Source organism: Solanum verrucosum, unplaced genomic scaffold, assembly GCF_900185275.1.
Source record: "Solanum verrucosum unplaced genomic scaffold, falcon-dt-bn FXZP01000230.1, whole genome shotgun sequence".
In the NCBI taxonomy this organism is placed as follows: Eukaryota; Viridiplantae; Streptophyta; class Magnoliopsida; order Solanales; family Solanaceae; genus Solanum; species Solanum verrucosum.
Window position 1 is genome coordinate 1,981,834 of NW_026019954.1, and position 13,373 is coordinate 1,995,206.

General features: G+C 33.0%; 3 protein-coding genes across 3 annotated transcripts in view; 1 reads left to right on the forward strand and 2 right to left on the reverse strand.

Moving 5' to 3' along the window:
* LOC125814109 (probable leucine-rich repeat receptor-like protein kinase At1g35710) overlaps nt 1–13,373 on the reverse strand; it is a 72,579-nt gene that overhangs the window by 55,419 nt on the left and 3,787 nt on the right. The window lies entirely within an intron of this gene.
* Nucleotides 1–13,373, forward strand: part of LOC125814137 (inactive TPR repeat-containing thioredoxin TTL3-like) — a 172,414-nt gene that overhangs the window by 40,112 nt on the left and 118,929 nt on the right. The window lies entirely within an intron of this gene.
* On the reverse strand, nt 432–2,351 carry LOC125814157 (uncharacterized). Its single transcript, XM_049493614.1, has 2 exons — nt 1,998–2,351; nt 432–1,322 (listed from the first exon to the last, which is right to left on the reverse strand). The coding sequence occupies exons 1-2, from the start codon at nt 2,085–2,087 to the stop codon at nt 861–863; spliced, it is 552 nt and encodes a 183-aa protein (XP_049349571.1). The 5' UTR covers nt 2,088–2,351; the 3' UTR covers nt 432–860.

The following is a 13,373-nucleotide window of genomic DNA, read 5'->3' on the forward strand; positions in this document are numbered from 1 at the left end:
TGTATGAACCTACCCCAACTCCTCATTTAAGTTTAAAGTATGAGCTTGAGCAGGAGTTCCTGTCTCATCATCGTACATACTGATATCCTGATTTATGAATGATACATGTAGGACTTCCGCGACTTCAATAAAGATATAGAGCGATATGGAAATTAAATAACCACACAAAATAAGTGCAGTCAGCAAATACATAAGGCCAGACAACTCAGTCTCACTTATATCAGCTTGACTTTGAAGTGAAGCACAACAAAGGAAAAGAAGCAAAAGAAAGAATATACATATCGAAAATCCATTCATTTCACATTTCAGTATATACTGAGAAAAGGAGAAGCGAGAATCATGTACATCAATTGACAAAAGCAAGCCAAATAAACACATTTACATACATCATTTGAGTTTATCACAAGTGACACCACATTCAAGTTTTTCCATAGATTCTAGTTACACAAAAGCTATTGTCCTCGTGTCAATCTTACGCCAATCATTTTCAATATAGGACATAATTCGAGGTATCAGAAAGTGACACTACACTCAAATATTTAAAGGTCTTCAATTAAGCAAAACTAGCAAAATGAACTTTCCACTTATCTTGCAGTCTACCATACTTTAAAGTTTATCATTGATGATCATAAACATCATAGTTTGGCGCTCAAGTTCACCCATGCGTATAAATAATTCCATCTTTTTGACGTCATCACAAAGAATCATTGTTGCTTTGATGCGTTGCTCTGTGGAGTACAAGTCAAATATAGGGGATTCAATGATGGAATAAATTTGATCATGAAGATCAGATTGGTCACGATTTCCAATATTGTCAATCAAGGCACCCATTCGTTTGTCTTGACTGTCAGTAAAGTTTTTTATAACCTCAACCATACCCTTAAGAAATATCTCAGAATCATTCTCCGGGATTTTTTTCTTTTCTTGCATTTCTCCCTTTCATTGACATTAGACGACCTTTTGGTATACTCACCTTGTTTATTGGTTTGTTGAGATCCAGCTTCTTCAGGTTCAAATGCTCCAGCATTTTCATTTTGAGATGCTTCAGGAAATGTAGTAGCTCCAGTAGCATTTTCAGCTTCTCCCGTAGTCACATTAGGTCTATGACTAGAACCAGCTTCTTCATCCCCATCAAGATCAATAGGAAATCCCAAACTCATATCGTTAAACAGTACTGAGGATTGACTCCTTTGAATTTCCTCAACAGCATCTAATGGGCCTTCTGCAAACTCCCATGTTGCTCTATCCTTGCCAAAGATTTCCTCCCAATCCACAAACATCGGCCATTTTTTCTTATTCATGTTTTTGGCATTTGGATCAACCTAGAAAATAATCACAAAATAAAACAAAGTGATATAATATTACTCAGTTAATAACTCTTTCAGAGAACACATATATAAATACATAACTATAATCATGAACAACTAAAAAGCTCTCTAAGTTGTGCAATCGGTATCTTTGAAATCTAAATTTATTGGACACAACTTTTCAGTATTCAAGCTAAAAGACTTATTAATGCTCACTGTAGCAGCTATGTTTGGGTTGACACTAATTCATATCGAGAAAGGCTTTGGTGGCCCGGGACAGGGTGTGCACTCCCAAAGCAGTAGTTGACTTGAACCTTACCAACATTCAACTCTGGAACAAGACAAATATAGACAAGATTGGTGGGTAGTTATATCCCCTATCAATGTTTATAGTTGAGGGCAAATCGAGGATTACCCGCAACTTTTGTCCATAATTTTAGAACACAAGGAGCGTAAAGTCTGAAACAAGATCATTCATTTGTTTATCCGTGAGAACACGAGGCTAGTATGATGGATATTATTGAAGTGGATGCAGAAGCACGCTTACTTTTCTAGTGATAGTCGTGGACAGTCCACATGAAACATATTCAACAAATTCACTCCCTAGTGAAGAAGTGCAGATCTAAACAATTAAAAGCATCAGGCAGATAGTGTAAAAAATTATAATAACTTTAATAAAGTATTAATTACCTTTAGGAAGTCATCCCAAAATTTGGGATCATCAACTATTATAGCTCCATCACCGTATTGAAATCCCAATCCACTTCGACTCTTTAGCATAGCTATATTTGCATAACATTTCTTCCAATATCTTATTCTAGATAAGACATGTGGTTCACCTTTCAATCCGTTGTTAGGATGATGTTCACATAAATAACATTCTAATTCCTTTAGGTATCCTGGCTTGAAGGTTCCATTATCACCTCTCCAACCATTAACACATAACTCTTTTAATCCATCTATAAGAGTTCGTTCTTCTACTGCAGTCCATGTCCTTCTAGTCGAAGGAGTTGAATTTCTTGATCTTTTTTATGCGTGGGAAGATGTTTGACTGCTCATTTTGCCTTTATATTCTTGTGGAATAGATTATAAAAATAAATAGGAAGAAAATTATAATGATAATAACAATAATGCACACATTAAATAGTTGAACAAATCTATAACCTTGTCATGAACTTAAGAACTGATTCTAGAAACACTTTATATAAAAAAAAAAAATGTAGGAGAAACTGATATATTCAGGAAGTGGTTGGCTCTCCAGATTAGTAGCTTAAAAGATATTGCATTCAACAGGTGGTCGTGCAAACATTCACAAGTGGAATTATGTCGAGAAACTGACTAGCTTCATGTGGATACATTGTCTACAATACATAGGTAAATTCCTTTCTCTATATCCTTTTATGTAGACATTATCAATTTGTTCCTTTCTCTAATGACCATCTTCATGGTTGCTGGAAATCAAATATAGGAAGAGCAATACTAATTCCTTTCTCTCTATATGCATACTTATCATTTAGTTTTCTTTTCCTCTATCAACTTTCAAAAATTATAATCTACACTAGTGTTGCAGGGTTCTTTTAGTTTTAGGAGATTGGAGTTGTAAAATAAAGTCAAATTTTACTAGTAGAGGAAGTGATGAAGAGTAATAATTATAACATATTAAGAAAACCACAAATTTCATAATAACATATGCCAAAAGTTACAAAAAGGATTCAAGACTCCCAATTAACTTGTATAAGATCACTAGATCACTGAAACAGAGGAGAGATTCTAACTTTTGATATAAGGCTGACCTTAAAAGCCCAAGTTAGCTAAATTCATCGCCAAAAAAAAAACTTAACATGTCATCACTGATTAGATCTTGCATTCCACATTGATTGAACCAACTCATCCCTCCAAGTGGTCCACTCTTCAGACGATTCAACAACATCAATATGTTCAGGTTGATTCTCAACTTGTTCTTCCATATCCATGTCTAAAGGATCCACATCCATCTCTCTACGGATATAGTTGTGAATCAAACAACAAGCACTTATAATTCTGTTATGAACTTTAACAGAGTACCACGAAGAACTCCTAAGAATTCCCCAACGCCCTTTCAAGAGACCAAACGCCCTTTCAATAACATTACGAGCCCTAGCATGTTTCATATTAAAAAGTTCTTCTCGACATCGAGGTGGGGGGTTGTCACCTTGCCAATCCCTTAACCAATATCTATACCCTCAGTAAGGTGAAAGAAAACCTTTTCCATTTGTATATCCTCCATCACATAAATAATAATTACCTATAATATAAACAAAAAATTTAGTTACCTTTCTATTCTTTTCATGTACAGTTACCTTCTCAAAAAAATAAATACATCATTCTTTTTGTGTTCTTATATGCATATATACATGGCATACCCTCAGGAATTTTTAAACCATTGCGCCGCACTACAGCGTCTCGTAATACATGACCATCAGCAAGCTGATCCTTCCCAACCAGGTAACACATAAGTAAAATTGAGATTTCAATCACAAACTCCCAATACATTAGTAGCTATATCTCCCTTCCTTGTCCTGTATCTTGGTTTGTACTCAGATGGAACTCTAATGTGAATGTAAGTACCATCTAGTGCATCTAAACAACCCTATAAAAAATATAGAGTTATCTCGCACTAAAATGAAGTCTTAGTAAAATTACATTATTTAGTCATATACAAATGCTAAAATAAAAAATCTCACCTACCTTAAACCATTTCCATCGATCTTCAATCTCATCTTCAAGGATCGGTTTAGGATTGACAAGGAACAATGAAGTTAGTTTGAGTATAGCTCTCAAGCATTCATTAAAAGCTTGACTTACACTCCATCCAGATCTAATATAATCGACCTTGATAGATCTATTCTTCTCGTGATGAGCCAAGATGTTTAAGAACATTGCTAGCTTTTCACTACTTGACATATATTTACCATCAGTCAAACCTCCGACATCCTTAGTTAATAGAACTAAATTATGAAAGGCATTTCTATCCATTCTTAACTTGTCGATACATACAATGTCACTATCATTTATGATACAATTTAAGTGAGAAATAACTTTTGGTATTCAGACACTCATACGGTACCTAATCTCATGCACATTTCTGTATTGCCTTCTTAGTGAATGACCATGAATAGCCATAAAAAGGCAAATAAGGACTACAAGAAATTGTTGGCACATTATCTCCTCAAGAATAATATAATCAGTACTCGAAAGATGTTGAAGATCCATAATAACACCTAAGTTTTTCATAAAAATTAGACAAAATCAATACACACAATATGAACAGAAATCTATAAATTTTAAGCATAAATACTAATAGTGACGATGTTGTTCAGAAACTTTCAACCCACAAAATACTAATTAATTTGCAAGCACATTTCAATTCACCTATTTACAACCATTTGGGAACAAGAACGAAAGAAAAGAAGAAAAGAAAAAAGTTCAAACCTGTATAAACCCTACACGGCTAATAGTGACGATGTTGTTCAGAAATTAACCCTACACGCTACGCCTTCTCCATAGCCAAAGAAGAGAAAAGACCGCGAGAGAAAAAGGAAAGGCGCCAAAAAGCAGAATAGCGTGAATTCTTTACCAATTCTGAAGGATGTATATAGAAATTGAGGGGCAATTCAGTCATTTCGTTTCCTTGTCCAAGTATTAGTAAACCTGGGATTAGTAATCCCTAGATATCCTTGGTATTAGATAAGACCACATATGATGTATTAAGTTATCCATGTATTAGGTATGTTTGAGTTGAATTGTGTAACCAAATATTGTATTAGGGGGATTAAATTTTAATCCAAGGACTATTTTAATTAATACATCCTACCAAACGGCTCCTAAGCGTATCATCTGCAGGACTGCAATAATACCTTTTGTACGCATTATTGATATAGGACTTGAACAAACAGTTGCAGGTAGTGTATCTGTATTGATCCATGCTTCTTAGTTTTGACTTCTTGTGTTGAGAGTAAAAAATTACATCTATGTGCTGCAAAAATAAAGAAAAACAAGAACACAATATATAAAACAACAATATATGATAAAAAGTAGATGATACATATAACAATTGGCAAACACAAGTAGTAATCTGAGTTTTTGAGTTACACATGTTAATTGTGTATCATATACATAATAGTATTGTATATTGTACCTGATCAGTCCAGCATTTATATGGTTGTGACATAGTATAAAACCAGTTTTTGTCCAAAGGAAATGCGACAACAAAATCCATATAATCAAATCCAAATAGAGTTGATTTGCCTCTATATTTATCCTCTGATGGGTTCCTATGGGAATGATTATACCAACATAAGAATAATTTAATACAAAATCAAAGTATTAAAATACAATAATACGAAAACTTACTTATTCGCATATGTTTTGCGATAAAGATACATTAATAAAAAAAACTTACTTGTTTGCATGTGATTTGAGGAGTCCCTTCTATATCCACTGGGAGTACTCTTGCATTAAAACTGATGAAACTTGGTAGGTGATGCCACATCCTTCAAATGGAGTATATGGGCGAATGTCATCGTCTATTTTCCCCTTGCCCTTATCGTTGGATCCAAAGGTATTAACATAAGGATACTGCAAAATCTTTAAAGGAATTCTATTACGTGAAGCTAGAGTCTTCGTATCAAAATTGAGTGCAGACTCCTTAATGGAAGTTGGGTGGGTAGCTGGCTGTCAGATAGAAAATCATCATTGTCAGTTAGCTGTAGAGGAATGATTACACTCAGTGGTGCGACATTAATCGGCTCGTTTGGAAGTTTGTAGACAATTGCATCTATGACTGCTTCAGTACCAGATGAAATAGAAGCCGATGTGGTAGAATCCTACATGATATCAGGGAATTATAACAAAATATTATAATTTACATACGCAGTTGTTGACATTTTTCAGTAAACAATTTGGAACCAGACCAATGTATCAACAATTACTGGATTTGAAGCATGTTTTTCAAAGTCTTGTTGAATTTTATCAGCAATAAATTCATCACCGCTCAATACTTTTGTGTGTAATTGGGGGGCTTCATGTCCTGCATCCTCATAATAAACAGAATATTACACAACATTTTGATATTTTTTTTCAAAAATAATTGATTATAACAATTCAAAAACTCTTTACTTACCACTTCCTTATTATGAACAATCTGTTCTACCGGAACATGACTATGGTGTGTTGTGGGTTTAACATCTGTTGAATCTCTCATAGCATGTTCCTTAATGGATGTCTCATCATTTTGTGTTTGTATATTAGTATATAAGGAAATATATCAAAAAGTATCTGTTAATGGTGATTCAAAAAAATATATATAGTATCAACTAAGATTTTAGTGTATAATGTACAGCCAATGATACACAAAAAGGCAATGTTTATATAAATTAAAATTACTAAAGTATCAATATTATTAAATGATACATTGTTAATAATTTTAATCGAATTAACTAATGATTAAAAGACATTAAGTTATATAATTAAATTGAAGTATCATATACATACCTTTGCAACATTTTCTTCGGTAACATGTCATCTTTCAACCTCCACAGCAGATGCATCAACATCATGATCAACAGTTGCAAAATCCATTTGTATGGGTGAAATGATTTGTTGAAAGAATTGATTAGAAGCGGATTGTGGATCAATATTACCTTTGTCTACTGAATCATCCACTATATATGGCATAGAAATGCCACCATTGTCCTTCATGATCCAAAAAATCAATATAACACAAAACTGAAAAGGGAAACTAAAAAATAAAAATACTACTTTATCACTTTTGTTTTCTATCGCACAAATTGCTTTCATCAACTCAGAATGATTTTTTATAATTAACACCTCACGAGCTTCAATTTTTTGTCAACCTAGATTCAAATTAAGCATATTAAGTGAAATTAACAATAAACATGAAAGTGTTTAAATGACATAGTTATGTTTACTTACATAAAACTTCATGTGACCCTTCAGTTCCTCAAGTCCTGCATTGTCCGAAATTGTTCTTCAAAAAACTGTATTATGAGGAACACCAGATACATTATCAACTTGTGGCGGTTGTGAATCCGGAGTTTGAAATGGCTGATTCGGTTGCTCATCTGGTTGTGTGGCTTTGGGCACATTATTTTTTGTTGGATGTGCAACCTTTCTTTTCTTGGGGGGTGGGGTGGATCCTGTGGTAGAAAATCGTGTGGATCTCCTTAATAGTTGCTCCGGAGATTTTGATGAAAACTCTTCAAATCCAGGAACCTCGTCTGGTGGCACATCCTCATGATTAACATCTGATGTGGCTGGTTGAGTTGGAGGTACATGACTGTTATTTGGTAAATCAAGTGATATGATTTCCTCTTGAGTTGGCTGAACGTTAGAACAATCATTCTATAGAAACAAAAATTAAAACATCATAAGAACCAGTTAAATAATGTATCGCAAATAAAAAAATAAAGTAAAAAAAGTTGTTACTCATTACCTCAGTAAAGATGTTTTCCATAAACATCACAAATTTAGGCTTTGCACCCACAACTTTCCAATTGCATACCCTTGGTATACCGTTTCCTTCTTTAACAGCTATCTCGTTATGTATTACAGACGCACATTCATATACCCAGATATTAAGTGTGTATGGAAATCCATTCAAGCGATACATTTGTTTGTCAGGTTTGTACTCTTTCCTAAATGATTTCATTAACTTTGTGAAGGCAAGTTGTCCCCACGAAAACTGTTGATAGCTGCCATTTTCTACCATTAAGAAATCTTCAATAGGAATTGGTGCATCACCAAGTTGCTAGAATACGAATGTATGAATGAAATACAATATAGCCATCTGAAGGGCATTATCAATGTTGTCCCAACCACCCATATCAAAACGATCTACCAACCGTCCTTTGTTTACATTATAATTTGGACTAGGAAAGTATCTTTGAACCACCCTACTAGTTTTTGAATCTGAATATGTAAAATCTTTAATATTTTCGGTACGCTTTAAATCAATAATAATAGCAAATTCTCTGATACTAAATTGCGATACATTTCCTTTGGCATGACGAATATGAATTTCTTTGTCTAAATTGGCATGCTCAACCTCTAGAAGATATAAACACTTAGTAGTGGCACTTGGAGATATTAAGGTATTGGCCAAATATAGTATCCTTAAATAATTTCATACCTTCATCCTTTATTGACAACACTAAGTTTTCATTAAAATTTGAGTTGTAAGTAGGACCAAACTTTAGAGGTTGCTTTGGAATATGTTTAATTACACATTTCATATTCTGCAATTCCATAAACATAAATGATGTTGATCAATCACTAAACTGATAAATGATGCATACAGAACTAAAAAAGGAAAGGCCAGATATTTATTCAAAATATTATGTTTCAGATCATTTTATACTACATAATAACAATACATGACTGATACAAAAATCATATAACTTCTGTATATACACTGACTTATATTTAAATATGCTACAAAATGTTAACTACCAGATCTATTTTATTCTGTTTACGTATCATTCATGTGAATATCTATGAATATGATACATTGTACAACAAACAACCTACATATCATACTGTGAATTGAATGTCTATCTTAGATACAGTTCTCAACACAAAAATTTTGACAAAAAATAGTCTTTCATCTACAAATGTAAAAGTTATACTCAATACCAACATTTGATAAAATAATCAATGTTTCCGGGTAACAACTCCAGATTTCAATATATAAAATAAAACTTTATTTTTCAACAATGTCTAAATTAAAAGCAAAAGAAATGCATACAATGGGTAGTGTTGGTCGAGAAATGGGAGAGGCAACCTTTCTATCCCTTTTCTTTTGAATTTTTGCATCCTTTGCTTTAGATAATGCCCCCACCTCCTTTTTCGATTTTCTCTTCGTAGAAGTTTGATTTGCCATTAATGTCGGTGCATGCAAACTTTTAGACCTCTATTCTGCCAAGTTGGGGTCTTCTGAATCAAAAATTTGATCATTGTTAGGTGTTATTATTTGGGAAATCCCAATATTAAAAGACGAATGATCCATTTTGACAACTGATCCAAAATCAATTGACACACAAAAATTGATTTTGAAAGAAAAATGAAGAAGATGATAATACCTATTTTGAACTTTGGACGGTTGAATAGAGATAGAATCGTTTGAAAATCAAATTGCTTTGAATTCAGTAACTAATTTGGTAGTGGGAAAAGATTAGAGGCAAGATTTTGGGGATGAGAAAGGTGGGTTTTGGGTTCTTTCAGAATAAAGTATCCAGAATAGAGGGTTTGGGGAAAAATAGGGATTTTTGAATTTTTATGAAAGAGTAGGGATTAAACGAGAATATGTAAACATATGTAGTGTAGTTTAGTAATCTTGCCAAATAAAAATTTAAGCCCAACACAAAATTTTAAGAACACATGAAGTGCCAACAACACTGTGAATAGTTGTATTGTTTTCTCAGGCCATGCAGAGCGGAATGTTGATATTATTGTTCGGATGGCTCATGAAGAAGAAACATGTCACACACATCCCGAGCGGTGCTGAATTTGGGGTAGCACTTGGAAGTAAAAAGATAATGAGCAGCACAAAATGTGGTATATCTCGAGAATTACAAACTTCCAGTTATTATAGATATAGACTCACCAGTGTTTACATCAAACCATGATTATTATTGTTAGATACAAATCTGTAAACATTGATTAAGTGATAAAAGTACATATAAACACATAACTTAGCACACCTGCAGAAGGTGCATAATGAATACAGAGGATACAATTGAACACTAAAAGCAAACCATCAACACCAAAAAGCAGGATCAGTTTGATAGGCTATCAGCAAAAAGCAACAAAAAATATACAGAGATCAGCTAGAACTTCACGAGTATAAGCATCAAGTCATGCGCGGTGACAGCTTAATTTTAGGTGTGTGCTATGTACTTGAAGAACACTTTTGACACCATAGAGCAAAATGGTATCAAAATGGACTTCAACGGCTACACTTAGACTAATGGTACATGAAAAATGGAATTGGAGTTTCAATATGAAACAAGGTTGAGTTGAAGTTTCAAAATGAAGTTTAGAGACAAGTTAAATGGAGTTGTATATGTGTTTGGCCTTTTCAATATTCTTCTTGAAATCAATGTCACTGTCTCAGGAACTCAATTGAGTCGTTAGCATAAACAGAACTGAATTGAATTGTCATATTCAGTATTCATCAGTTACACTCTCGAATATGAATTGAACCTTTTTTGGGCAAAGTGACATTTCCCAGAAAAAAATTCTTCACCAAATCCGGGGATACAAAATCTCAATACTCTATTGATAGACCTTAAATTCAAAAAGTTGAAAAAGAAACAAACTTTACCGACAAAGATCAACAAATCTAATGAAAACAAACAGAACTTTCGCAGAAGATAAATAACTTGATTTCGCATCTTACCTATTTGAACTTTTGGACTTAAAAGAGTCCAGTGGTAAAAACAACTGGAATGGGCCAGTGCCCAAAAACAAAGCAACAGTAGTCCAAAAGGATTAAAGGAAGCAGAAATGTAGGTTTTTAAACTTTCTTGAAATGTTTATAAGAAGGGGAAATTAGGCGATTAAGCAAACAAATACTCCCTCCTATATGTAAAGTAGTTTGACTAGACATGGAGTTTAAGAAAGAAAGAAAGACTTTCAAAATTTATGGTCTAAAATGAATGATAAAAATTTCTCTGACTATAAACTATCTCATTAAAGGTAAAATTAACATTTTAAAGTTAAATTGTTACTTAATATAGAAATGTGTCCTTCTTTTTGGGACGGACTAAAAAGGAAAGTGAGTCATATAAATTCGGACAGAGGTAACATAGCTATAGTTTGTATTAACTACAATTTGGAACTTCCTTCTAGCTATAATTACATTCCTCTCTCTCGCCTCCCTCCCTTCTCTCTCCTCTTTTTTAGTCATCTCTCCCTGCTCAGTCTCTCTCTCACTTTATACAAAACACAAATGCATTTTTTGTGTTTCTATCAAGAGAGAGAGAGAGAGATTGGATATATAAATACATATACATATCTATCCATCTTATACACTTATAATTATACAAATACAAATCTCTCTCTGCCCAGTTCTCTTCTTCATGTCTCTTTTGCTTTATACAAACACAAATTATACAAATACAAATGTATAATTTGTGTGTGTATAAAGCGAGAGAGATTGGATATATAAATACAAATGTTTGAACTCGATTCAATTTTAGACAAATACAAATTGTATGCAGATATACAAATACAATCATTGATACATATACATACTAATTACATATATACAATTATCTAACCGAAATACAAATACAATTCACCTCTCTACTCTCTTCCCTCTCTTGCTCGTCTCTCTACTCCCTCTCCCGAAATCGCTCGCCTCTCTCTTCCCTCTCCCAATACCATTCTCCTCTCTCCCCCCCCTTTCCCAGTCTCGCTCGTCTCTCTCCTCCCTCTAACATGTAGCTACGAATCGTAATTAACAAATTATAACTATAGAGCCTAATTAAATTATTTTGAGTGACTATATGCGAAAATTCCCCTTATAAGGAACCTTACTCGTTTATTGAAATTTTTAAAGATTTTTTCATTGAGAAAAAACTAAAAATAATCATTTATCTTTGGGTTAATACTCAAAGTCATTCTTGAGTTTTCACATGAAGCACTAATAGTCCCTCATGTTTGCAATATTGATGCACTTTTGGTCCTTCCTCAATTTTTGTCTATCTTTTTACATTGATTTTATCCATAATTTATCTATGAGATGTTTAATCATCTTTTTATATATTTAGTAGAAATAATAACTCCATGTGAGAGAAGGTAAAAAGAATAATACCTTGTTTTATTTAGTAGAAATATTATAGCACCTAAAATTGAGAGGTTAGTTACATCGATTTCACGTGCAATAGTACAATTTTTTCTTTTCTTTTCTTTTAACGTCATATGTCAAGGTGTTCTTAGTTTAGCTGCAATAATATTTTAACTGAACAGAACAAGGTGTTCTTAGTTTAGCTGCAATAATATTTTAACTGAACAGAATAAAGTATTCTTAGTTTAGCTGCAATAGTATTTCAACTTAACAAAACAAGATGTTCTTCTTCTCACCTTCTTATTATTTCTACTAAATAAATAATAAAACAAATGAACATTCCATATATAAAAATGTGGACAAATTAATGTTAAAAAATAGGCAAAAAGTTTGGAGGAAGTCTAAAAGTTCATCAATATTGCAAACATGAGAAACTATTAATGCTCCATATGGAAACTCAAGTATGACTCTAGCTTTGAGTCTTAACCCAAAGATAAGAAACTATTTTGGCCTTTTTTTCTTTTTCCATTAGAATCTTTTAAATTGAAGATTTCTTAATTTCTTTCAAATATTAAGTGACTAAATTTGAAAGTAATTTTCCAAAAAAAAAAAAGAAATTATGACCATAACATAATTTATATTCCGCAATTTACTTGGTGACCGAAGAATTCAATTCCTAGGGATAGTAGGTTAGGTGGTAGCTTAAATAACCCAAGACTTGCGAGTCAATGGAATTTATTTTTTAAGTGTCAATTGTGGACGACGCACGACGCTTAAAGTTTATGGAATCAATTTTCTCCATAATCATTAAGTCATTTTGTGGACCACCAAAGAAGAAGACTTGAGTTAATCTTTTTTCCATTCGAACGACTTGGGAGTCAAATGTTTCATTATCATGGAAGTGAATGAAAACGAATTAAAAGTTAAAAGTTTCACGGGGCGTCCTATGAGTTTTAAAAAAAATCATACAAACATGGAAAAAAAAAATTAAATGTTAAATGAATTTGTTAGACTTATTGTTGTTTTGATAAATTGATGATTGGAGTTTGTTTTTTAGGGTATTTCTGTCGATGTAAAAACTGACACAAGCTTCCAGCACTGGATCTTCTGGTCAGATTTTCTTTTCTTCATGACACAAAATGTAATCTCATTAGTCATTACAATGAAGGACAACTCCATTTATTCAGTTGGGAAAAAAGCTTGAGCAGAAAGGGTCA

What these genes read in the sequence shown, in the direction of transcription:
- LOC125814157 (XM_049493614.1), bottom strand. Translation starts at nt 2,087, where the DNA reads ATGCTAAAGAGTCGAAGTGGATTGGGATTTCAATACGGTGATGGAGCT. An exon ending in TTTGGGATGACTTCCTAAAG is followed by an intron (nt 1,323 to 1,997) that starts GTAATTAATACT and finishes ATTATTTTCTAG; the next exon opens with GTTGATCCAAATGCCAAAAA.